The sequence below is a fragment of the Cricetulus griseus genome, chromosome 4 (assembly GCF_003668045.3).
Source record: "Cricetulus griseus strain 17A/GY chromosome 4, alternate assembly CriGri-PICRH-1.0, whole genome shotgun sequence".
Classification (NCBI taxonomy): domain Eukaryota; kingdom Metazoa; phylum Chordata; class Mammalia; order Rodentia; family Cricetidae; genus Cricetulus; species Cricetulus griseus.
This window is the reverse complement of record NC_048597.1, coordinates 176,277,751-176,302,048: the sequence shown is the minus strand read 5'-3', so window position 1 is coordinate 176,302,048 and position 24,298 is coordinate 176,277,751. Positions and strand designations below refer to the sequence as shown.

General features: G+C 48.5%; 1 protein-coding gene across 1 annotated transcript in view; it reads right to left on the bottom strand.

Annotated features, from left to right (window-relative positions):
• Window positions 1–24,298, bottom strand: part of Megf11 (multiple EGF like domains 11) — a 205,989-nt gene that overhangs the window by 22,157 nt on the left and 159,534 nt on the right. Inside the window, exons 9-13 of the mRNA XM_035444222.1 lie at window positions 7,900–8,020; window positions 6,883–7,046; window positions 5,770–5,872; window positions 503–649; window positions 8–142 (exon numbers count right to left, since the gene is read on the bottom strand). Coding sequence (XP_035300113.1) covers window positions 8–142; window positions 503–649; window positions 5,770–5,872; window positions 6,883–7,046; window positions 7,900–8,020 — 670 coding nt within the window. The remainder of the gene's footprint in view (window positions 1–7; window positions 143–502; window positions 650–5,769; window positions 5,873–6,882; window positions 7,047–7,899; window positions 8,021–24,298) is intronic.

The following is a 24,298-nucleotide window of genomic DNA, read 5'->3' as shown; positions in this document are numbered from 1 at the left end:
AGTGTACCTTGGTTGCACAAGGCTCCAGAGAATCCTGGCAGGCATTCACAGATGCCACTGACATGGTGGCAGGGCCCGCTGCTGTGCACGCAGAGGGGACAAGACTGGGTGCAGCCGTGGCCATAGAACCCTGGTGGGCAGACTGAGGGTGTTGGGGAAAGACAGTGGTTAGAAGTTTGTAGGGAATAGCTGGATAGCCACCTCTCTGGTCCCCCATCCCAGTGACGAGAGTCTTCTTGAAAATGGGGAGTGTAGGATCCCCACACCTGGAGGCTCATACCTTTTGAAGAGAGGAACTGAGGGCTACTCCTGATTCTACTGAGAGACTGGGCCCTGAACTTGGGAGCAGAGCAGCCAGTATAGAGGAGGAAGGCATAGAATGGAGTGAGAAGAGGAAACTGGCTGCCAAAAGCCAGCCTTCCACAGGCCAGCACTACTTCTGACTGGGAGGGTCTGAGTGGATGGGAAATCAGAAAGCCTTGGGCTGGGGACCTAGCCTTACTTCTCTGACATAAGGGTCCTCGGAAGCCAGGGGCACACTCGCAGCTCCCATCCTCTGGGGAACAGGAGCCTCCATTCTCACAGCTGCAGGACACTGAACAGTTGGGGCCCCAGCGACCTGGAGGGCATGTGCTGTCACAGCGGATGCCTGTAGACCAGACACAAAGGCAGATCAGTGGGAAGGGGGAGGGCAGGAGGAAGATGGAGAGAAACCCAGTGGAGGTGGGGCGGTGGGGAGGGCTTCTGAGAGGAAGTGATGCCCTTCCAGAGTCCTCAAAGACAAAAGAACTGACCAGGCCAAGGCAGTCCTAGGAGCAGAGAGCAGATGACAAAATAAGGCAGGATAGCTTAGAATTGAACACAGCACAATGGCAGATCCATGACAGGCTTGATGAGCCCAGCAAGAAAGGAGATGGCAGCACCAGATAAAGAAGGCTGCCTCCATCTTCACAGCTGAGCTGGCATCAAGAGCATATTGGGCCAGTGAGATGGCTCAGCTCAAGTAAAGATTCTTGGTGCAAAAGCCTGGTAAACTGAGTTCCATGTCTGAAATTCACATGAAAATAGAAGGACAGAACTGACTCCAGAGTTGTCCTCTGACCGCCACTGTGGCACACACAACCCCAGCTCTATCATACATAGACATTCATTCATGATCTCTCTCTCTCTCTCTCTCTCTCTCTCTCTCTATATATATATATATATATATATATATATATATATGTGTGTGTGTGTTGTAATATATATATATATATATATATATATATATATATTTTTTTTTTTTTTTTTTTTTTCAGACAGGGTTTCTCTGTAGCTTTGGAGCCTGTCCTGGAACTTGCTCTGCAGACCAGACTAGCTTCAAATTCACAGAGATCTGCCTGCATCTGCCTCCCAAGTGCTAGGATTAAAGGTGTACGCCACCACCACCTGCCCTCAAAATTATTTTTAATTTAAAAAACATGCAAGGTCATCTTCAGCTATGTAGAAAGTTCAAGGCTGGCCAGGGCTACATGAGACCCTTTCTCAAAAGAAAATATGTATACATATATACACACATTTTATATTACATATACACACGTATAAAAGAAACAAAAAATGTTAGCTGTACCCCAAACATGCTGATAAATGACCCTCCACTTGACATACAGCAACTTAGGGGGAAATGGATGGAATATCTCAATAAGAGGGAGATCTGCAGTCTACAGATTTGCAGTCCCCTTGAGCTCAAAGCATATTTGAACTGGGCTGATTTCAGCCTGGAGGCTAAGAAGGAATTTTAAAAAGCCAGGGTGAGGGTTCCAACCAGGCAGAGTGGCTCCCATTCTGACATTCATGTGTTAAGTGATTGGACCAGACCCAGGAGACTAGGCAGTCTTTGGAAGGTGAGCTTCAGAGGCTCTGGGTAGTGCAGGATTAGTTTAAAAGTCATGTCTGCCTTGTTATAAGCACAGGGACTGTGAGAAAGAGCAACAGGAGGGAAGAAGACCCAGTGAACAGTTAAGCCTAAGTGAAGGAGAGCAGCGGGACCAATTTGGAGGGAGTGAGACTCAGTAGACCCACCTGCAGGAGAGGGAAGAAACACGGGGTGAGCCAGGCAGTGTGGGGAGCTGGGGGAAGGGTGTTGCTGGCCTCCTCACTCACTGCTGGGGATGACCTGTGTCCTGCCTTGTGTTTTGACCTTGTCAGGGGTGATGGGAGGTTTCAGGTATCACTCCCTGGGGGAGTGGCTTCTCCCGGGGAGAGCTTGCCCATTGAGAATGTGTGTCATCTCCCTACCCCCTTGCTGATACAGTCTCTCCTGTGGAGTTTCAAGGGATTAAGAGGCAAACCAGGGAATGGAGCAATTGTAGACTGACTGAAGCTTGGGAAAGGGAACTAAGATGCTATTTAAATATTTTGGGTATCTCTTCCAGTTTCCCCTTTGTGGTTGTGGTTGACCCTCTGTATTCATGAAAGAAACCAATATCCAAATATATATATATATATATATATATATATATATATATTATATATATATATTATATAGATAGATAGATATAGATATAGATATATAGATATATAGATATATAGATATATAATCTATGCAGCCTCCTAGATACTTTCATGCAGTTCAAGGATGGCCTTGAACTCACTATGGGGCCAAGGATGACCTTGAAGTTCTGATGCTCCTGTTTCCACCTCCCCACTGCTAGGATTGCTGGCATGCATCACCATGCCTGGTTTTGTGCAGTGCTGGGAATGAAACCCAGGGCTCTGCGCATGCCAGGTGAGCATTCTACCAAGTTACAGCCTTTCCTACATCCTTTATGTCATGTGGAGACAACTTATAATACCGAATACAGTGTGGGGCTGGAGAGATGGCTCAGAGGTTAAAAGCACCCAGATATGATTCCCAACATCCACACGATGGCTCACAACCATCTGTAACTTGTTCCAGCTTCAGAAGGTAGAGACTAGATGCCCCGAATCAAACTGGCTAGTGAGACTAGTCACATGGGTGAGCTCTGGTTTGAGAGACCCTGTCTCAGTGAATAAGGTGGAAGAGAAATTGGGGATAATCCCTGACATCAATCCCAGGCCTTTGTGTGCATATGCAGACACATGCATCCTCCCCACATATGTGCCCACACATGCACACATGTGTATTTCATATTCTTATTCATAGCCTCATTCTCTCTCTCTGGAAAATGAAAACAAACTCTCCCTTCCTACCTGGAGGAGGAGTTTTCAGGAACCCCTTCTCCATGTACTAATGGGTAGAGTGAAGAACCCGTACTCAAAGCCAACAGTCACACAGCAACAAGCCCTTCTCTGGGAAGCCTTCCTACTTCTTTGCCCAGAGGTCCAAACATCTGTACCTACCTGTTATAGCTGTTTTAACATCCAGCTCCTACCTCCCCTGCTAGGAACAAGAAGGGGGCAATGGCTTCCTGAAAGTCATCCCTGCTGACCTAGTTGCTGCTGCCATCACCTGGGATGTCTTTGTAATGCTGAAGATTCAGGAGTTCAAAGTCATCCTTAGCTACATAGCAAGTTTGAGCCAACCTTGCTACATGAGATCCTATCTCAAAAGCATACAAACAAATAACTTACCCACTAAGTGAATGCGCTCTCCCAAAACTGACTTCCCCTCCTGTTGATACTAATATCCTAACACCTCCTTAACTCTAGTATAAGAGTCAGAGCAGATAACCTCTAAGCTCGCCATATGTGGTTACAGGATTACTTTTTCAATGGACTTCAAGAAGCACTTTTGTGAGCACCTATTATGTTCAAGGCAAGTAAATAAGATAGAAACTGTCATGAGAGGGCAGAGTATAAGCCCAAGTCAGATGGGGAGATGAACAGAGTTTTCTGGGGAGGAAGGGGAGGGGTGTTCACTGTATGGGAGGCCCAGTTTCTGCTCCTCCTCCTGCCTTTACTGGCCTTCTGCGTGACACATCTCAGGACATCAGTCACCTGTTTGAGAAGCCTCTGGACCACCTTTGGAGAAATGGGTTTTGGAGCCAGTGGAGGCTTGCTGAGATTGCCCATTTGTAAGCATCATCATTAAAGTGGATGTCATTAAAATCAGATCAGCTCTGTCAAAATTAAGGCAATGAAAATTTCAAGTAGATTTCCACTTGGCGGGAGCTGGCAGAGTAGGGGAACAATGAGAAGGCTGGACCCTTGGTCCACACTGAGGGGTAGCTGGCAGGGCAGGGGAACCTCAACCTGACATGCCATGACTGTCCCTGCCTTTGGCTGCCAGAATGAAAGTGGACAGAACTCTGCAAAATGAATACTGAGCATTTCCACAGCTGGAAAGCAGTGGGATCATCAGCAGGGGACACTGACATGTGCACTGCTCCTGATAGCTCCCTGTACTGTGATTTATGTCACTGGCTACTGTATGCCAGGTGCTGAGTGTTTGACAGTACCCTTCACTGAAATTTCAAAGTGGTCCCAAGGTTCCTTGCGAGGATTCCAGTTGTCTATGCTTTATAGGTGGAGACTTTTAGGCCATGTTAAGGAGAGGACTTGCTGAAGTTCACAAGCCCAGGCAGTCTGGCTGGGGTTCTGTTCTTAGCAACCTAGTTTTCTTTTCTCATAGTGGCACATAGTAGGTTCAGGGGTGAGTTGAGTAAGGGAGATGCCTTCTTAGGGCTGCTATATAAACAGCCACTCAAATTAGAGCCCAGGGTCCCTTTGGTGAGTGCTACAGAGGAAGGACCTGGGTCACCAGAATTCATGAACGGGCTCTTTAGTCCCAGGAAGGTAATCATAGACAACCTTCAACTTGAAATCTGGCCTAGGGGAAAGAGTTATCAGGGCTGGAGGTGTGCTTTTTAAATGAAGAAGAGAAAATGGATTTCCTGAACAAGATGGAGAGATATCAAGGGGAGGGCAGGTGCAGAGGTGAGGAGTCAGGACAGTGGTCATGGGCATGGTGGTGCTTGCCTATAAACCACTCCCTGCACTTGGAAGACTGAGGTAGGAGAGGATGCAGGGAATTCAAAGTCAGACTGGGCTAAATAGTAAATTCCAGGTTAGACACAGCTACACAGTAAGACCTATTTTAATAACATAAAGAAAGTTTACTTTGGCCCAGGCGTGTGGAATGACTGAGTGATGGAAATAGGGCAGAAAAGAGAAGCTGGGCAGGTCCACATCACAGGGGGTGAGGCATTCTGACAACAATTCTGCATTTTTTGTTATAATTTTTTCCCCAAGACAAGGTCTCATGTAGCCCAGGCTAGCCTTAAACTTGCTATGTTGCCAAGGATGACCTTGAACTTCTGATCCTTCTGCCTCTCTTTCCTGAGCGCTGGGTTTATAAGTGTGCGCCACCTCATCTGGCCAGGATCTCAGATTTTCCATCAGTTCCATCAAGCCACAGCAGTGAAAGACTGGGTTGGAGGTTCCCTCTACTCACTATGTGCAGAATGGATTCACCTGGGCAAGATGGTGGTGAAGGTAGGCCAGCTGAGAGATGGACCCATAGTATCAATGGCTGGAGACAAGTGGCAGGGTTCCTCCTATATAATGGGGTAGATGTAAGGACTGAGGTTGTGAAGTGTCAGGTACCTGTCAGCCTTGAAATGTGTCGCCCTGAAAACAAAGCCTCAACATTATGTTTTTAATAAATATCTCCATACCGGGAGCAGGTGAAAGGGAGCAGGTGAAGGGGAGGGGCAGAAGCAAATGGTAGATGAACAGTCATGAGGAGGGAGGGAAAACCAAGAGCCTGGCTTCACAGGGCCTGGGCAGTGGCAGGGAAGAGGTTACCTGTCCATCCTGCCAGGCAGCAGCAGTGGCCTGTGACAGGGTCACAGCCGTCGGCGTGGCTGCAATCACAATGCTCACTACAGTTCAGCCCAAACGTGCCATCCTGTGGGGATGAGGGAGAGAAAATGATCACACCCAGGCTCCTAGAGGTCCCACACTTCCATCAGCTCTTCGGGGATCCAGAGACGGGACTAGGCCACAGGCATGATGCTTTGTGACTGGGGACCAACAGGGCTGTGAAAAGAGCACTCTAAATGATCGTCTGGCCGTATCAATAGGAATAGGAGAGAGGGAAGTGATGAAGACCCTGCCCGGTCCTTCATTATAGCCTCCAGGTGGTCACTCAAATTGTAGATTAAAATTCACTTTGTTGTTGATAGGCATAGTGGGGGGAAATGTTGCCTGTAACCCCAGCAGTTAGGAGGTGGAGGCAGAAAGAGTGCCATGAGTTCAAGATACCCTATCTCACAAAAGAAAACCTACTTTATTAATTGTTGACACACCTGTCCCACACATGGAATGAGCATAGCCTACTCTTGTCACTGGGGAAGGAAGTATGCCCACAAGGTCTTAAGTGCTCCGCTCTCTTCTCATACCAGTATTCTGGAATGGCTTCACCCAGTCTCACTTTCAAGATGGGAAGCAGCTGGAGAAACACACTAGAAGAGGCAGGAGAAAGCCCACCCACGTTCAGTCTCCTACCAGTTGGTCTAGCAGCCTGAGGCTCAGGGCTTGAGTTGAGATTGCTGCTGAATGGCTTGGTTCCATGCCTCATCCCTAGTAGTTACAGTAACCACATCCCTAGTAGTTACAGTGACCAGACTGAAACTCAAATATTACCTAGAAATAGCCATTCTGTTGGTTTGGGAGGACCGAGGGTGCCTTGGTGGGGTGGATTCTGTAGCTGCCTGTCAATCTGCTCTGCTTTCCAAGAGCAGCAATGGGAAAACATTTCTATCTGAGTGGCCACTTTTATAGATGGTAGGGTTGAGGCCCAGGATAGGAAGAGGCCATACAGAGGCTAACACTTCCTGACTCAGCTCTTCTCCATGGACTGCACAGCCCCCCCCCCCCCGCCAGGAGAGTGCACAAAGGGCCAAGGTGGGTACTCACTGGACAGGGCAGTTCACAGGAGTCCCCCAGCCAGCCTGGGGTGCAGGCACAGGAGCCGTCAGAGGGGCTGCAGGCTGCACCATTGGCACAGACACAAGTCTCATTGCAGTTCAGGCCCCACGTCCCACTGGGACATGGCAGGGAGCAGTCCGGGCCCTGCCATCCTGGGAAGAGGGCAAAAGGTATCACCTAGCCATGCCCAGCATGACTTTCTGTCCACTTCCCCAGCTCCACAGGCAGCAGTCCTGTCACCATGGTTGCCTAAATTTCCCTCCCTGACACAGGGTTCACACAATTTCTGCTGCCTGGAGATGGACCCACTGGGCCAGGGGACTGGCCTTTGGGGTATCCCCCTCCCCAGGTCATGGACAGGGTTCAGCAGTACATCCCCATTCTGAAGTGTGTCGCTCGAGCCAAGCCAGAGGCTACCCCTGAGGAATGCAGACCCCTGCTTCCCAGCTGTGCCTCCTGAGGGAGACCCAGCCCAAGACCAGAATGGGAAAGGAACCAGGTGCACCCTTTTCTCTCCCTGCCTTGGGCTGGACCTTCCTTAGGTTTTTTCAGAAGACACTTCTTTATGTAGCCCAGGCTAACTCAGAACTACAGTTTCTCCTACATCTGCATCCCAAGTGCTGGGATTACAGGTGTCTACCAACATACCCATCATGGGCCAGGCCTTTGACAGTGGCTGTGTCTCTATGGACCATTAGCACCTCTACAAAGCCCTTTTAGCTTCAACCAGGTAAGTCCCTCATCCAGGCTCAGGGAACTCAGTCTCCCCATTCTGTCCCTGCAGCCCATGTAGCTCACCTTCTCTCCATGCTCCCAGAAATTCCAAACCCAGAAGGAGACCCTCCTACACTCCTAGTCTCTGGTTCCAGCTGTGGCTCTCCCTGGTTGCAATCTGACTTACACAGACTCTTTGACCCTGAGTAGTGAGTGGGCTTGAACAGCCCACCTGAGACCCTCAGTTGTTGGCACACCTGAGCCTGGGCACAGAGCTGAAGGGAAACTTACCCTCTTGACAGGTGCAGGAGCCATCCACAGGGGAACAGGTGCCGCCATTGCTACAGCTACATACAGATGAGCAGTTGGGACCGTAGGTCCCTGAAGTGCAGGGAACCGCACACACCTCTCCCTACACAAAGAGGGCCTGGGCGTGAGATGAGAGGTGTTCCCATTCTGGGTGGGTAGCTATGTAGGCATTGTAGTGTCCCTCCCTGTGCCCATGCTCTCATTCCCAGCATGTATTCTTTTCTTTGAGATAGGGCCTCACTGCATAGTCAGGGCTGCGCTCAAAACTCACAGAGATCTGCTTGCTTCTGCCCAAGAGTTGGGGTTGGGGGTGGGGTGTTAAAAGCATGTACCACCCTGCCTGGCCCCTTCTGTCACATGGCAAAAGGAACTCTGCAGGTGTGACAAAGTACCTTGAAACAAGGAAACTAAGGTACTTGGATCATGGAGTCCTTAAATCAAGTGATTAGGGGGTAGGTCAGAGACATACTCTAAAGCCTCCCACAATGAAGATGGTGGCCTCTTGGCTGAGCTTTACTCAGCCTGCAAGAATGGAGACCTTACCCAGCAGTCATACAAACAGAGTCAGCCAACAACCAGAAATAAATAAGCAGGAAACTGATCCTCCTCTAGGGTCCCCCGTCCCCCCAGAGGTACTGTTGGCTCTATGATTTCAGTTGGAGGCAGGTGCTGGTTTAGGCCAACACACAGGTGAGGATTCCTGCAGCAATCTCCAGTTGGGGGAGGGTTTCAGTCTCCACCCCAGAGCTCTAGTGTGGGCAAAGTCTCTCTGCATTAGGTCTCAGCCACACAGCTTGTAACCTGGTACCTCCTATCAGTTGAACTATGGGGGAGTGAGGGGGGTGGGAGTCGGAAGGGTGGGGGTGAGAGACAGGGTCTCTTGAGTTACAGGCTAGCCTCAAAGGCAGTGTAGCCGAGGATGACCTTGGACCTTCTGCCTCCACCTCCAGCTCACTGAGGTCACAGGCCAGTGCCAAGTGAGATTTCAACCTGCTGTAATTCTCACCAGCACAGTGCATTGAGAGACAGTCCACCCCATTTGTTGGTGCCTCAGAGAAGTCTGATGGCACTGACAATGGCTTTTGAGTGCTCTCTCTCAGGATCACAGTTCTCCTTTAATTCTCAACACTCCTCAAAGACACAAACTGCTTCCTATTCTTCCCAAGACACAAAAGTAGTTACATGAGAAAGTCATGTAATGGCCCAAATCACCCCACCATGATGGACTGTATCCCATCAAGAACTAATCAATTATCCTTTGAATGAGTAGGAGAAAGAAAGCCCAACAGAGTGCAAGAAGAGGGGCTGGAGAGATGGCTCGGTGGTTAAGAGCATTGACTACTCTTCCAAAGAACCTGGGTTCAATTCCCAGCAACCACATGGCAGCTCACAGCTGCCTGAAATTCCAGTTCCAGGGAACCTGACACCCATGGCAAAACACCAATGCACATAAAATAAAGATAAATCAATTGTTAAAAAGTGACAGAAAAGTACCATGTTTTTGTTACCTCTACTTTCTTGCTGACCATACAAAATTTGTTTTCTATAATATATATCAAGTTAGAAAATAATCATGCAATTCTCCAAACTCACAAACACTGAAACTTTCTAGAAATCTCACAAACAAGACCAGCTCATTTATGGTAAAAGCATGTCTTAACATCCTTGTGACCTAGTATAATACTGACTCTTTCAATCCTTGTGCCGTTTTTATATTATCAGCCTGCATTCCTCTAGAGAGCTTTTCAGGGGAACTCTATGGTCTTATCCACTGAAGAACAAAATCCAAATAACTACCATCACCACCACCACCACCACCACCACCACCACCAACAACAACAACAACAACAACAACAACAACAAAAATCCCAGGTTTAGGGACTGGAAAAATGGCTCAGAGATTAAGAGCATTGCCTGCTCATCCAGAGGTTCTGAGTTCAATTCCCAGCAACCACATGGTGCTCACAACCATTTATAATGAGATCTGATCTGGTGTCCTAGTGTGCAGACATATATGCAGGCAAAACACTGTACACACAATAAATCTTTAAAAATAAAATCCAAAGTTTCTTAAAACCCTTTGAACAGTGCAACTTCAGAAGTCACCCAAACCATATAAGTGACTACAAAGATGCAAAGATGCTTAAGGGAGAGTTTCTCTTAAGAAGCCCATACCCAGGGGATGTCTCAGCAGGTAAAAGCACTTGTTTTGCAGGCCCATCTGTAACCCACATGAATGTTTAAGGAGGGAAGCGACTCCACAAAGTTGTCCTCTGACCTCCACACATGCACTGTGGCACGTGCAATTGCACTCAGACATAGACAATAATAATGAAATGAATTACAAGACCCTTTCTAAGAACTGCAGTCCCACATGTGGTTGTGCACTGGCCTCTTAGGGTCCTGCAGCTATCCTTGCAGTAATGATGGTATGTTACGGAGACATTTGTGTCCTCCTTTTTGCCATCAGACTGTTTTGGAATTTTGTTAATGGGAAGTTGGAATTTCCCTAGGAATCTCATGCTGAGAGAAGGAAAAGGCTGAGGCCAGGTGTTGGCCAGAGGGGGACCTTGTGTCCCTGTAGGAAATCTCACACAGCTCTGTCAATGGAACTGCCAATGGGAAAGGCTGAAGCACAGATATGATGAGGGAACCCTATACCTTGAGCATGACTGCTTAGTTATGTATGTCTTCAGCCTTCTAATGTGAACCTCATGTCAAAACCCCAAGACAGATGTGATGGTGAGAGTGGGGTGTCACTGGGCTTTTTGTGGCCATATGACCCCATTGACTAGACCTCCTTTTCTGGTTTCCATTATCACCTATCTGTTTAATTGGCCCACTGCGAATGGGTGACAGGAACTAGCTGTTAGAACTGCCTGGGCCCACACTCTGACCCGGACATCTCCAGTAATGGTCTTTTGTCTCACTTCCCTTTCATGCTCATGCTTAATCTATACTAAATCCTTCTCAAAAATAAGCTCCATCCCCTATTAACACTGACTGGCCTAAAATTCTCTGCTGTGGTTAAGAATCCCAAGCTTTCTGGTAGAACTCCTCACATTGCTGTGCGTGACAGCACAAGGCTGCTCCTTTCAGGTGACTCTCCCTCTCTGTTTACCCAGTGCATTCACTGCCTAAGAACCATAGGACATCAAAGATGTGCCCATGTCTTGGCCCAGATGCACTGGTGCCCATGTGTTTTGCTATCCTCTCTCTCTCTCTGTCTCTCTCTCTTGGTTTTTTCCAGATGGGGTTTCTCTGTGTAACTTTGGAGCCTGTCCTGGAACTAGCTCTTGTAGACCAGGCTGGTCTCGAACTCACAGAGATATGCCTACCTCTGCCTCCCAAGTGCTGGGATTAAAGGCGTGTGCCACTAATACCTGGCGCTATTCTATCTCTTTAACACACCAGCACTTCTGGAAAGGAGAAGACTCCACCTACAGGATCTTGTTCCTGGCTCCCACAGCCGGCTGCTTTCCAGTACTCCACCAGGCCTCTTCATTCTGCTGTGGGAGGAGGCTGTGAACTTCCTCCTCTCCAAAGCCTGTTTATAGATGCAGAATGGGCTGTTAACATCCTGAAGTCGATCTAAGAGAACTGCTGGTGGCATGGAAACCTCATTGCTGCCCCTGATAGACTGAAGCCTCTCCTTCCGCCTGCCTCCCTGTACAAGTGAGCTGAGCAGGCCCAGACCCTGGTGCCTAATGACTTATATGGTCTATGAAATCTGTTTCAATTGCTGCTTATTGACTTTTTCTCCCTTGCAATATGCTGCTTTGTAGTTTGGCTCTGTTTGGGAAAATTAATCAACAGCTGGGTCTCTTATGCCAAATATCCCTTCTCTTCGAAATGGTCAAGAGGTTAATGAGTGTTTTGGGCATGGGAAGGAGAAAGAGGACAGAAGGGGTTTGTTCCTCCCTGATATGGAGGAGGAAACTGTGAAAGTTCATCTCTGGGTCCCCTTAATACACTCAGTGGGTGGGAGGCAGAATAAGTGGGGTGGAACTGTGTTCTTTATATGCAGGCTAAGGAGGCTTGTGCACCTACTTGCCTATCAGAGTTTAGCAGAGGGATGCCAGGAAACAGCAACCAGAGAAACTGCCCTGGCCCACATGTAACCCCCCCATTTTTCATATATGTCTATGATGTGCATGTGTACATGCATGTCTTTTGCACACATGTGTGTGGTGCATGCATGTATGTACACATGCATGTGGAAGCCAGAGATCGTCAGGAATCATGTCTTATCACTCGTCCACCTTATTCACTGAGGCAGGGTCTCTCTCCTGGAGCTCACAGATATAGTTAGTTTTTTGTTTTTTTGCTAGCTGGCTTCCTCTGGGTATGGAATCACAGGAAGACTGTCATGCCCGCCTGGCATTTATCCACATGTACTTTTGCTGGAGGAGGAGATGGGATAAATCCAGAGAGAAAGACCCTGGACTTTTCATTCAGGGTTCATGGGTTGTAGTGAGGCCAAAAACACTTGGCCTCACCCACAATCTATTCAGCCCACCCAAGGCTGCTGAGTGCCCTGGGTCCTGCTAACCATCAGGACAGACTGAATGTGACGTACAGTCCCTTTCAGCTCCCATGTCCTTTAACCTGCTGTGCTTTTCCCCTTACAGAGCAAGTGCCTCTTTCTTGTGGCACTTACTACAGTGGTAATGGATTAATCACTTACAACTCCAGTGATCTCTCATTACCTAGTAGGAACATGAGGTGTGAAGGCTGAGTAGGAAGCGCTTGGCCCTGCTAACCTTACTCCAGCCCAGTGCCTCAGCTGGAGTCTGTGGTCAGTACATATACACTGATGTAATGCAGACATTTAGGATGTTGGGGGGTGTTGTTTTAAGTCAGTGTCTCCTGTAGTCCAGTCTGTCTTCCAACTCTCTCTGTAGTTCAGGCTAGCCTTGGATTTATGCAGTAGCTTGCTCCACATTCCTGGCTCATCCCTCTCCCTGCTCCTGTCCTGAGTCCTGTCCTGAGCCCTGGTGCTGTGCTTGCCACCTGAGGAGCAAGGGCTGCTTCTAGCTACAGAAGGTCCATTTTGGCAGAATTGCAGGTCATATGGGCCAGAATGAGGCTTCCCTGCAAGGCCCTCCTACCTCCAGTTCATGCGGTGCTGGGAATGAAACTGAGGGCTTGATTTGTGCTAGGCAAGCATTCTGTCAACTGAGCTATAGTCTCAGCCAGGGAATTTTTTTTTTTTTTTTAACCCCTGGTATGTGTCAGACACTCCACTAGAGCAGGAAGTGCTCCTGTGCTGATGGCTCCTGGTGCAGATGCTGATGCTGACTCAGGATGCCTTCAGCATCTATCCTATCTCCCTGGCCTTTACGTGAGTGGGAGGGCTTTATGCAGTAGCTTGCTCCACATTCCTGGCTCATCCCTCTCCCTGCTCCTGTCCTGAGCCCTGGTGCTGTGCTTGCCACCTGAGGAGCAAGGGCTGCTTCTAGCTACAGAAGGTCCATTTTGGCAGAACTGCAGGTCATATGGGCCAGAATGAGGCTTCCCTGCAAGGCCTGAGTGGGCCTGAGTCTTCCTGGGCGAGCACTGATTTTGAGTAGCTTTAACCATACTCCAAGATTTCATCATTAGTGGTTTATCTCAAACACTGACATTTCAGAGCAAGGCATATATACAGTTCAGTTGGTAGAGTGCTTGTCTAGCATGCTTAACATATACCCAGTACTACATAAACCAAGCATGGTGGTACACACCTGTAATCCCAGCACTTGGCAAGTAGAGACAGGAGAACTGGGACTTCAAAGTTACTTTTAGCTACACAAGGCCAACCTGGGCTACTTGAGTCCCTGTCTCGAAAACAAACAACAAAAGACTTTTGGCATTTATAAATAGCAAAAAGACCTGTCTCTAGATATCTGAGAATGATCCTACTGGTTATTGGGATACCTTTCTAGGTACTGAGAATGCATTTGTGGACTGTGAAGGAAGCAGGGATGGGAGGAGGCTAGCATGGGAGGGGCATGGCTGGCTCCACCTCTCCTTGCAGATACTCTGAGGACTATTCTTAGTAAAAGAGTGTGTGTGTGTGTAGTGTGTGTGTGTGTGTGTGTGTATGCAAGCATTCATACTGCCAATAGCACAAGACTAATACACATATTCTGTGTGCACTCCATGCCTCAGATAAACATATATATTGTCTGAGCGGGGAGAAAGATAGGTATACAATCTAAGCCTCTGTTTCAAGGTCCTAGTTCACATGGGAGAAGTGGGAACAACCAGCATGTGGCCCATGAACTGTGTGCCCTGCTGGTGCTGGGACTATGTGGTAAGCCATCACATGCATGTCAGGTATCTGGGCTTGACCTGCTGTGGGGACCTGGGTGTGGTTTCAGGTCACAGGCACAGGGAGGTGTGGGTCTGTGGTCTGTGAGGAGCCTGGTGGGACCTATCCAAGCTGTTTATCTTCAGAGGGTGATGGGCACACCAGAGACAAGGGCTGGGAGCATTCAGCATGGAAGGCCTTGAGCAGGATGCGCAGCCTGGCCATGGCTGTGCCTCAGTCCCCAGCCCCAGTGGTGCCTGATTTGCCCATTGTCCAGTGTCTGCTCCCAACTCCATCTTCCTTGGGTCCCAATGATATCTGGCCTAAGAAGTTCTTCCACTCACCCCTGTGGATGTAAGGAAAGGGCCAAGCTTCCCTACACTGCCTCAAGTTTGCTGAGTACTTGCCTTACCACCTACCACCCCACAGCCATGAGCAGAGGAGGCTCAAAGAAGACCCTGCCTCAGCCACCCAGCAGAGAGGGAAATACTCTCCTCTGTCCTGCTGAAGACAGGTGAAGAGCAACGGGCCCAGCATTGACTGAGTGCCGCCTACTGCATGTGACACTTATCCAGCACTAACTGTATGCAGGGGCTACACTGTCATCGCCTCCTTATATGTAGGAGTGAGGTCAAGGCCAGCTCCATGTTGTCATGCAGCTCTAAACTGCAGTGGCTCATTTTCATCTGGTGTATTAAGCTCAGGGCCCCACCTAGGCCTTAGGGCCCAGACAGTTGAGCTCACACTGTCTCTCACTGTTTTCCCACACCCCTGCTCACCTGTGTCTCAGGACCTGATGGTCTGGGAGCCTCCCAGACACCTTCCCTGGGCTGGGTTCAGGGAATTGCATCCCTCTCCTTAGAACTTTGTTTTGTTTTATAAAACAGGGTCTCGGTTTGTATTCCTGGCTGGCCTTGAACCTTCTTCCTGCAGTCCTTCTGCCCCAGCCCCGAGTGCTTGGATTATAGTGTACCCCCTCCCCAACCAGGTTGTTCCACCCTCCGTTTTCTTATTTATTCACCACCCTTTTCTGCAGCATCTCTCATTTTCCAGGCATAACCAAACCTCTGGCAGGAACCCCTTCCCTGTGTAATTCCTCTGACAAATGGGATTACTAGTGATTACCCCTGGGGAGAAAATGCTGGGGGCAGGGCTGTGGTGCATGGTCGGGGCTGGAGATAGAGTTCACAGTCACACTGATGGTTTGTATCACACCAAAGGCCTTCTGGGGTTCAGGTGGGCAGCCTGTGTCCCTCCTCATTCCCCTGTGTGTCCTCTATCCTTCCTAACCACTGTCACCTCAGAGCGAAATGCCAGCCTCAGGGGACCAGGGTCAGGCTTGTAGAAGATAAAGGTAAGACACAGAAGGAAAGTGACTTGAACCAAATCTAATAGTGGGTAGGTGCAGAAACAGGGCTGGAGCCCACCTAGACTCCTGGCTGGTGCTGTCCTTGGCACTGACTGGAGGGGAGCCTGACTGTGGAGCCCTGAGCCCAGGGTTCTAGCCCCTCAACCTCCATATGCTCATGGTTATATGGTCTTGGACAGGCGCACTCTGCAAGTCGGTTTTCCCATCTGGAAGATTCAGTGGCGCCTGACCTACCTCCCAAGGCAGAGTTGGGAGGCCACCTGCCTGAGACACCAAGATGTCACTTGTCCTTCTCCCTATTAATGGCTTAGGAAGGTCTCTAACTGATTAGAACTCTCCATCACAACTCTCTCTTCTTCAGGCAGAGTGAACTCAAGGCTAAAGCAAGTTCTGGGTTCAAACAGTGTCAAGGTCAGCTACCAGGTACTGGGGAAGGTCACTTTGCCTCCCTGAACATGTCTCTTCTGCACAGACAGGTGTCCTCACAGCCCCTGTCTGAAGGTTACTGTGTAGAGCAAGAGGAACACAGTACTGGGGTGGCTGTGCTCAACACTCATGATGCACATACCCTTCCCCCAGCCACACTTTTCAGACTGTCCAATGAGGGTCCAGACACCCTCAAGAATCTGGGGCTCAGACCCAGATCTTGGATCCTGGCCAGTAAGAGTCCCATCAATACAAGTGAGTTGGGCATTGGAAGTGTGAGTGCCAGGAACCTACCCTGACACCTCTAGCTGCCCGCAGAGCCAGCATCAGGCCACCGCTTGAGTGATGAGGGCGCTGAGAAGGGCAGTGGGAACTCCACAGGAAAAGGGTAGTGTGGAATAAGAAGAGGAGACTCAGCAGTTTTCCCTAATGAAGCCGCAAACCACAGAGTCCCAGTGGGGGAAGCTAGCCCGAACCTCAGTGACACAAAGCCAATTCTCTCTACTTTGCTCTGTGGATTAATTGCCAACATGATTTAACTTCCTCGTACACACCACCCCCGTGTCTTCACCACTATCCCGCCTGCCCAGGGGAAAACAAGCTCATGACAGGCATTAGCTGGAGTTCTCACCTCTGCTCGACCCGGCTCTGCCATGTTTTACAATGTGACCAGAGGTAAGTCACTCTCCCTCTCTGACCTCAGTTTCCTCCCCCATAGCATGGAGGTGGGGGTAAGTACAGAAGTACAGTGTGTCCTTCGGGCTCTGCTCTTGAGAGAGAATTCTCAGCTTGCTGCGACAAGCTCTGGGCTGCCACTCATTCTGGGTCCTTGGGCCTGCATGGCTGTCATTTTTAGCCCATTGTACAGAGAGTAATCTGGGGCTCTAAGGCTGAGCACATGGCTGTAAATGCTGGTGGACAGACAGGGCTTCCAGCCCAGACCCGTCTGATTACAAGTCCATGCCTCTGTTCAGGCCCTTTTACTTCAACCCTACATAGTCCCATGGTACATTTTAATAAACATTCATTGAGCATCTACTACGTCAGGTTTTGTTCTAAGCACTGCATACATTTTATACCTCCCGATCCTAAGGGTCACATTAGAACAGAATACCAGTATGTTCCCAATGTTACAGATGAGCTGTTACTGTTAAAAGCCCAGCCTAACCTCGAACTTCCTATGTGGCTGAGGTTGACTGTGAACTCCTGATCCTCCTGCTTTCACCTTCTAAGTGCTGAGACTACAAATGAGTGTCACCATGCCAGGTTTATGTGGTGCTAGGAATTGAACCCAGAACTTTGTGCATGGTAGGTAAGTTTACTTTAGTGACTGAGCTTCATGGTCAGCCCCATCTCATAGATGAAAAACTGAATTGAACAAAACCCAGCAAATGGCACAAAGGTGCTTGCCATGTAAGCCTGTGACCTGGAGCCCACAGTGGAAGGAGAGAACCACCTCCTGAAAGTTATCCTCCACATCCTCCATACGTTGTGGCATGCACATGCCCCCCCACCAAGAATAATGATAAATTTAAAAAGAAAAATCCAAGTCTTGAGACACTCAAGTAACTCTACCAAGGTCCTTTAGCAGGAGGCAGCAGTCCTAGAATTTCAGAATTGCTGTGTTTGTGTGTGTGTGTGTGTGTGTTCATATTTTTGGTAATTTTAAAAGCTTCTCGCAGTCTTGCTCACACAACCACAGCAGCAAGAGGGTGAGTTTGTCATGCCTAGTTCTGTATCAGGAAAAATCTTTTATGACAATAATCGGGACAGTAGTCCACGGGGCAGGGAATGAGAAGCTGCTTTTCTACTCTTAGGAACAGAGTTGATGGACCTGAGTCTGATGAGCAATGAAACAATTAATTAAAACAGGAATTGCACAGGTGTGTTTTATGTGTCACCCAGCTGTCATTTCTACCCTGTACTCTCTCCTGAGGTCACACCTGCCCTCACACCAGCTCTGGAGCCACATAGGAGGTGATAGGCATTCAGCTCACCGAGGAAGCTGCAGGAGGGACCTCTTTAAAGGAGTCCCAGAAACCTTGTGTGGAGAAAACTCAATTGCTGTCCCACTGATCTGGTGTTTGCAACTCTCGCCCCCTCCTGCCTTCCCTAGCCCGAGCAGCTGAGCTTTGCATATGACCTATGGATAGAGAAAGCTGAGAAAAATGCGGGAAGGAGTTGGTTCATTTGGGTGATGGAGTGCCCGCTCCCCTCGCCAGCATGCAGGGCTCAATAATGGCAGACAGGGCTTCAAAAAATTGCAGCATGAATAGATGAGCCCTTTAAGGTAATAGAAATGCTGTCATCCTAGGGAGAAATATGGGCCCTGAGTCCTGCGGGAGGGGACACTGGGCCCTTCTGCCCTGCCTGCCGAGCTCTCTGTCCCCATTATAACCAGAACTAAAAAGAAGGCATCAGGCTGAGGAATGGTCAGAAAGACCTCTTATCTCCTGGCCCCTGGAGGCTCCATGCAGGGAGGAGGCTACAGGAAGGGACTGGGAAATCAAGTCATTGCAGCCTGGCTATGACCTTCTAGCCTGCTCCTGCAGACACTGTCAGGACAGCAATTAGTTCTATACCCAAGTGTGCAGGAGGCTCCATCAGGCAGTGCCGTATTAAAAGAGAGGTGTAGTGGGCAGCAGAGACATGCGCAGGACTGTGAAATTACGTGTGTTTCTCTCTGTGCTGACAAAGCCCAAAGTCCTTTCTGGGGACCTAGCTGCCTGCCTACAGCTTCAGTTAAGGATTCCCTTCTCATACCATCAACATCTGCATCCCAGGTAAGCTCTCTGGCCTCTTCAGGTTAAGCTGCAGTTAAGGATTCCCTTCTCATACCATCAACATCTGCATCCCAGGTAAGCTCTCTGGCCTCTTCAGGAGGGCATCAGCAGCATCAATGGCATCAACCTTTTAAGCATGGCCATCATGCCTGACACCTGTTGAAAGATGACTAATACACTCTTTGCATGCACCAATTAGCTTGATCAGCGTACTAATCCTAAGGATTTATGATCATTTCCTTTACACATACCATAAAACAGGGCCAGGGAGATGGTATCCTGTCTGAGGTCACACAGCTATAAAAAGCAGTGACGCTGGTATCTGAAGGCAGGGTGTCTGGTTCCAAGTCTCTGTAACCTCTACACTGTATAAGGTGAGTTGTCTAAGGTACATCTTTGCTCCGGGAACTCAGAGGTGGTGCTAAGGACAGCTCCTTCAGCTACCTCTTTAAAATTGAGAGACGGGTTTGGCTGGATGGTTCAACAGTCAGGGTATAAGGGTCTGATAACCTGATCTCAGTACCTGGAACCCTCATGGTAGAAGGAGAGAACTGACTCCTGCAAGTTACTTCTGCATGCATCCTACAAAAATAAATTATAAATAAATGTAATAAGAATAAACAAACCTCAGAGAGGCTCATGGGGCTGTGGGGAGATTCATGTCTCAGCCCCACCAGCAAGTGGTCCAAATCCTCCTTCCTACAGATGCCAGTCTGGAAATGCTACATTAATGGTCCTGCTATTCCCAAGGATTTCATTCATTCATTAAAGAGACTTCACCAAGCAAGCTGTTCATGTGGCAGGCATGGTAGGTGGTAGTTAGTAGGTACGAGGCTAAGGGAGACAGGTCCTTGTTCTCAGGGAGGCAGACTGAGCAGGAGCCGTGGTTTTGAACACTGAAGGGGTGTGAGTATGAGTCCTACAGAGAGGAGTGTCTATGGGAAGTTTTGTGGAAAGGCCACCTGGAAAGCTGGACAGAACATTTATAGATGCAACAAAGATGCGGGTGCAGCGAGGAAGACAGAAAGGAGACAGGTTTGGGGCAAAGTGAATCATGTGTGGTCACATAGCAGATGAAATGATACCGGAGAGTGACAGAAGGCAGAGTTGTAAATTTCCTTGGGTGGCAATTAGGACTTACCTGGAAGGGTAAGATGCACCTAGCCTGCAGGTGGGTAAATGTTTTCTAATGGCTTGCCCCCTCATCCACAGTTGAGCCAGTTCTCTAGCCAGGGTACTGGGGAAGAAAAAGCCTCCCCTCCTTTCAGAGACACTGCCAGGAGAGGGTTACAAGTATCCCTGATTTCAACATGACACTCTTCCCCACTGCCCTGCCCCTCCTCCAGGCTGGAGTTGCCAGCAGAGAGCCATGGTACTGTCCGAGGTGCTGAAACCCTGTCCAACCCAATCTGAAGCACTTCTGGTACCCACAGTTTCCTTTGGGCAGAAGATTGCATTCCTATTTTTACAAGGGAGAAATAGAACCTAGAACATGAACAGAACCCAAACTATAACTTTGTTCTTGCCTTCTAGCCCCTTCTATTTTCCCAATTCAGGAAGGCCTTGTGCGCCTCACTAGTGGATGCCCTGGGTGATCTTTTGCAAAGGCTAAGCTAACACAGAAAATGACCCTCTCTTCTCCTACCCACAGTCTCATCTCTGTCTCACCACATGATGACAATGGCAGGACTTCCTAAGGGACAAATCAGAATGCCCCACAGGTGCTGGTATAGGCCTGCCTAGAGTAGTGGGTGTGCATGCTCATGAATCTGTCTCACCTGGGATGCCTGGGTGCAGCTCATCACAATACCCTCTGGGCATTACACATGTGCTGGAGTTGAGACAAACAGTATCTACTCTCTAACCTCAATGCTGAGCATCTGAGCAGGTACCTATTGTGGTTCAGGCACTGATCTGTAAGCTTATGTAGGACGCTCTCTACATTCACCACAAAGTCTTTTGTCACAGATGAGGACAGTCAGGCTTAAGCAGGATATAGGACTTGCCATATGCAGCGGTGGTGGGGGAAAGCTGGGATTCGAACTCTGGTCTGTATTATTTGGGAGTGTCTAGTCTATCAAAGCTCATCACCGTTAGAGCATGCAGAGGCTCCTGCCACTTCTGGATTTCTAATCCTGGCCAAGTTTCTTTCCCTGTTTAAATTTCAGCTCATTTGCAAACCAAGGAAAATGGAAGTATATGTCTGCAGGGCTCTCGTGAGACATAAACCAGATGATGCATGCAGCAAGAACACAATGAGTGCTCTCCACTAGGCTGAATATCATTATGATCGGACAAGGTCCTTGATGGCTGGATGGGTGTCTGATGAGCCTTGCCACACCCCATGTCCTTGGCATCATAAACATCAGAGTCTTAGGAATAAAGGGACAATCACAAGAGTCATCAGCATCAGCCCAAGCCTATTCCTGTCCTGTGTCACCGTGGTCTCATGGGGTGGAGACTACCTGGCTATCAAGTCCCTGAGCTCCCCAGGACAGTTCTATAATAATTCATCAGCACCATTCATGTTATGTGCACAGCCCAAGACCCTCCCAGTCCTCATAGGGTCAGTGTTCATAAAGTTGCCCTCACATCTTTCTAAAAGGCCCTTGGAAGGGAGCTGGGGGCATAGCTCAGTTGGTAGAGTGCTTGCCTAGCATGCATCCATTACCATGCTGGCTACTCAAACACAGCAGCAGGCAAGGCTGATAGACTCCTCCCATCTTACATGGATAGGGAAACTGAGGCCTAGCAAGATGAAGTAGCATGGCCGAGGTTACCAAGTTTAGGATGAATCTCCAACACCCAGAAATGAGCTTTTAAAATTAGCTCTTTATTAATTCCCTGAGTCGTGAAATCTTTCAGCAAACAGGCAGGTATGCAGTCACAAATCAACGGACACAGAAAGGCCCTGCTAATTATTACTGACTGTGGGATGCTCTGGGGGAGACTGGGCTCAGTCTGCTCTGCTGATTGATGGCCCCATCCCCCATATTACCAAGCTGGCTAATTGCAGGAAGTCACATCATTCAGAAGCTGGGGCAAGGCAGGAGTAATGGCATCCCTGCCGGGGCCTGGTGCTCCTGGGAAAGAGTCATGCCATTGAGAACAATGACTGCTTTGTAATCACCTCCAACAGCCTTTGTCCAGCTCCACCAGGCCCCAGGGAAGCCTCTCCAGGTATATAATGAGGCTTAGCAGGAATGGGAGTTCATGGGGTGTCACCAGGACAGCCTGCACAGTCTATTTTATCTTAGAGCACCATGAAGGCAGGACTCAATGGTGAGAGGATTCTGATGATCTGATCACCAAGCCCCCCCCCCCAAAGTTCAAGGACAGAAAGTCATTTACATTCTGGTTGGGAGACAGTAGCCTAGTTTCCAGTGGATCCCTGGCTGGGGGCAGTGAGCACATGGACAGACAAATGCTCCCTTCCCAGCCCTCCTGGAACCTCAATTTTCTTTTCTGAGTAGCAGTGATTATTCAGACAACAGGGGGCAACAGGGGGAACAGAGGAGGGAGAGTATGAACAAATCCATGACAATGTACACCACCAGACCATGGTGACTCTCAGCAAGTCCCCAGTTAGGTGCACCAATGTGTCCACGAAGTCTGCAAAGTAAACCATCTCAGAAATCAGTGGCTTCAGGGCTAGGGACATAGCTCAGTTGGTAGAGTGTGTTGATCTAACAAATAAAGCGTGCCTGAAGATCAGAGTAAGGAACTAAGCCAGGAGTTAGCCATAGGGGCCAGGTAGTGGTGGCACATACCTTTAATCCCAGTATTTTGGAGTCACACACCTTTAATCACAGCACTAGGAAGGTGGAGACAGGAAGGGACATGGCTGGGCAGAGAGAGGCATATAAAGGCGAGAGGAGACAGGAGCTCAACACATTTAGTCTGAGGATTCCTAGAGGCAAGATCTTGCCCACTTCTGTCTTAGGATTTAGTAGAAGTAAAAAGTCTCTCTAGTGGCTGGCCCCTTTACTTCTCTGATCTTTCAGCATTTACACCAGTATCTGACTCTGGGTTTTTATTATTAAGACCAATTAGAATTTGAGCTACAGTAAGTAGAGTGCTTGCCTAGCATATCTGAAACCCTGAGTTTAAGCCTTAGCACTACATAAAAATGGTGATGTGTACTTGTAGTTCCAGCACTAAGTGTGTGGAGGTAGGAAGATCAGGAGTTCAAGGTCAGCTTCAGCTACTTAGTGAGTTTAAGTCTAGTCTAGGCTACATGAGGTTCTATCTAAGAATAAAATCAGTGGGTTCTTCCTCCCCTGTCCACATTTGTATAGTAAGGACCTGGGGCCTGAGAGGAGAAGCCATTCCAAAGTCATAGACCTATTCACAGCATGTCCCCAGCAGCCTGCTTCTAAGTTCAAGGTTATCTCGACTACATAGCAAGCCAGAAAACCTGTAATACATAAGACTATCTTTTTTTTTTTTAAAAGATTTTATTTTATTATGTATACAGTTTTCTGCCTGAATGCCAGCAGAGGGCACCAGATCTCATTCTAGGTGGTTGTGAGCTACCATGTGGTTGCCGGGAATTGAACTGAGGACCTCTGGAAGAGCAGTCAGTGCTCTTAACCGCTGAGCCATCTCTCCAGCCCCCTACATAAGACTATCTTAAAAACAAATAACGAAGGAAGGGAGGAAGGAAGTAAGGGAGGAGGAAACCCTGCTATGCATCTGCTTCCTACACAGTCAGAACCACTGACCAGCAGCACCCACATTTTGTAGGAACTTATCAGATATATAAAGCTTCAGCCACACCGAAGACATGCTGGATCTGAACCTGTAATTTACCAAGGTCCCTATCTATAGTGGCTCCAGGCATCACTTCTGTTTACCTGGAAGCAACCATGTGAGGTGAGAGAGCCCCTTCACAGAGGATAAACAGAACCCAAGAGAATGGGTCCAAGGTCACATGATTGGTAGGTAAGACAGGCAGGATATGTGTGACCAGGTCACAGGTTTCAACTCCATGAACACTTCTCAAAGTGCAATGGAACATTACCAGGCTAGGGGGTGGGAAGGGGAGGTCTTCAGACTGGCTGAGCATATCCCATCCTCAGTGTCAACTTCCCCCCAAATCAAACCTTGTAAAGACCAGCATGATTGATGAGGAAATACAGTGAACAAACATGTAGGGAAAATGTTCGCTCTACCTAGTAATCAGACATGCAAATGAGAACAACATTTAGGAGCCATTCTCTACCTATATAATTAGCAAGACTGGGGGTGATAAAAAAGCAAGCCAAAACTGTTCTGAACAAGGCACATGCATATACAACCCGAGACAGCATAGATTTATATAACCCTTTGGGAAAGTGATCTGGCAACATCCATCAAGAGCCATGAATATATTGTACCCGCTGACCTGGGAATTCACCCGAAGGAAATAATTCAACAGGACAGCGGGGTGGGGAGCTGCATGTGAGAAGATGCTCACTGCAACACTGGCTGTGAACATGGGAAAATCTAATATTCTGCAGGAAAGGA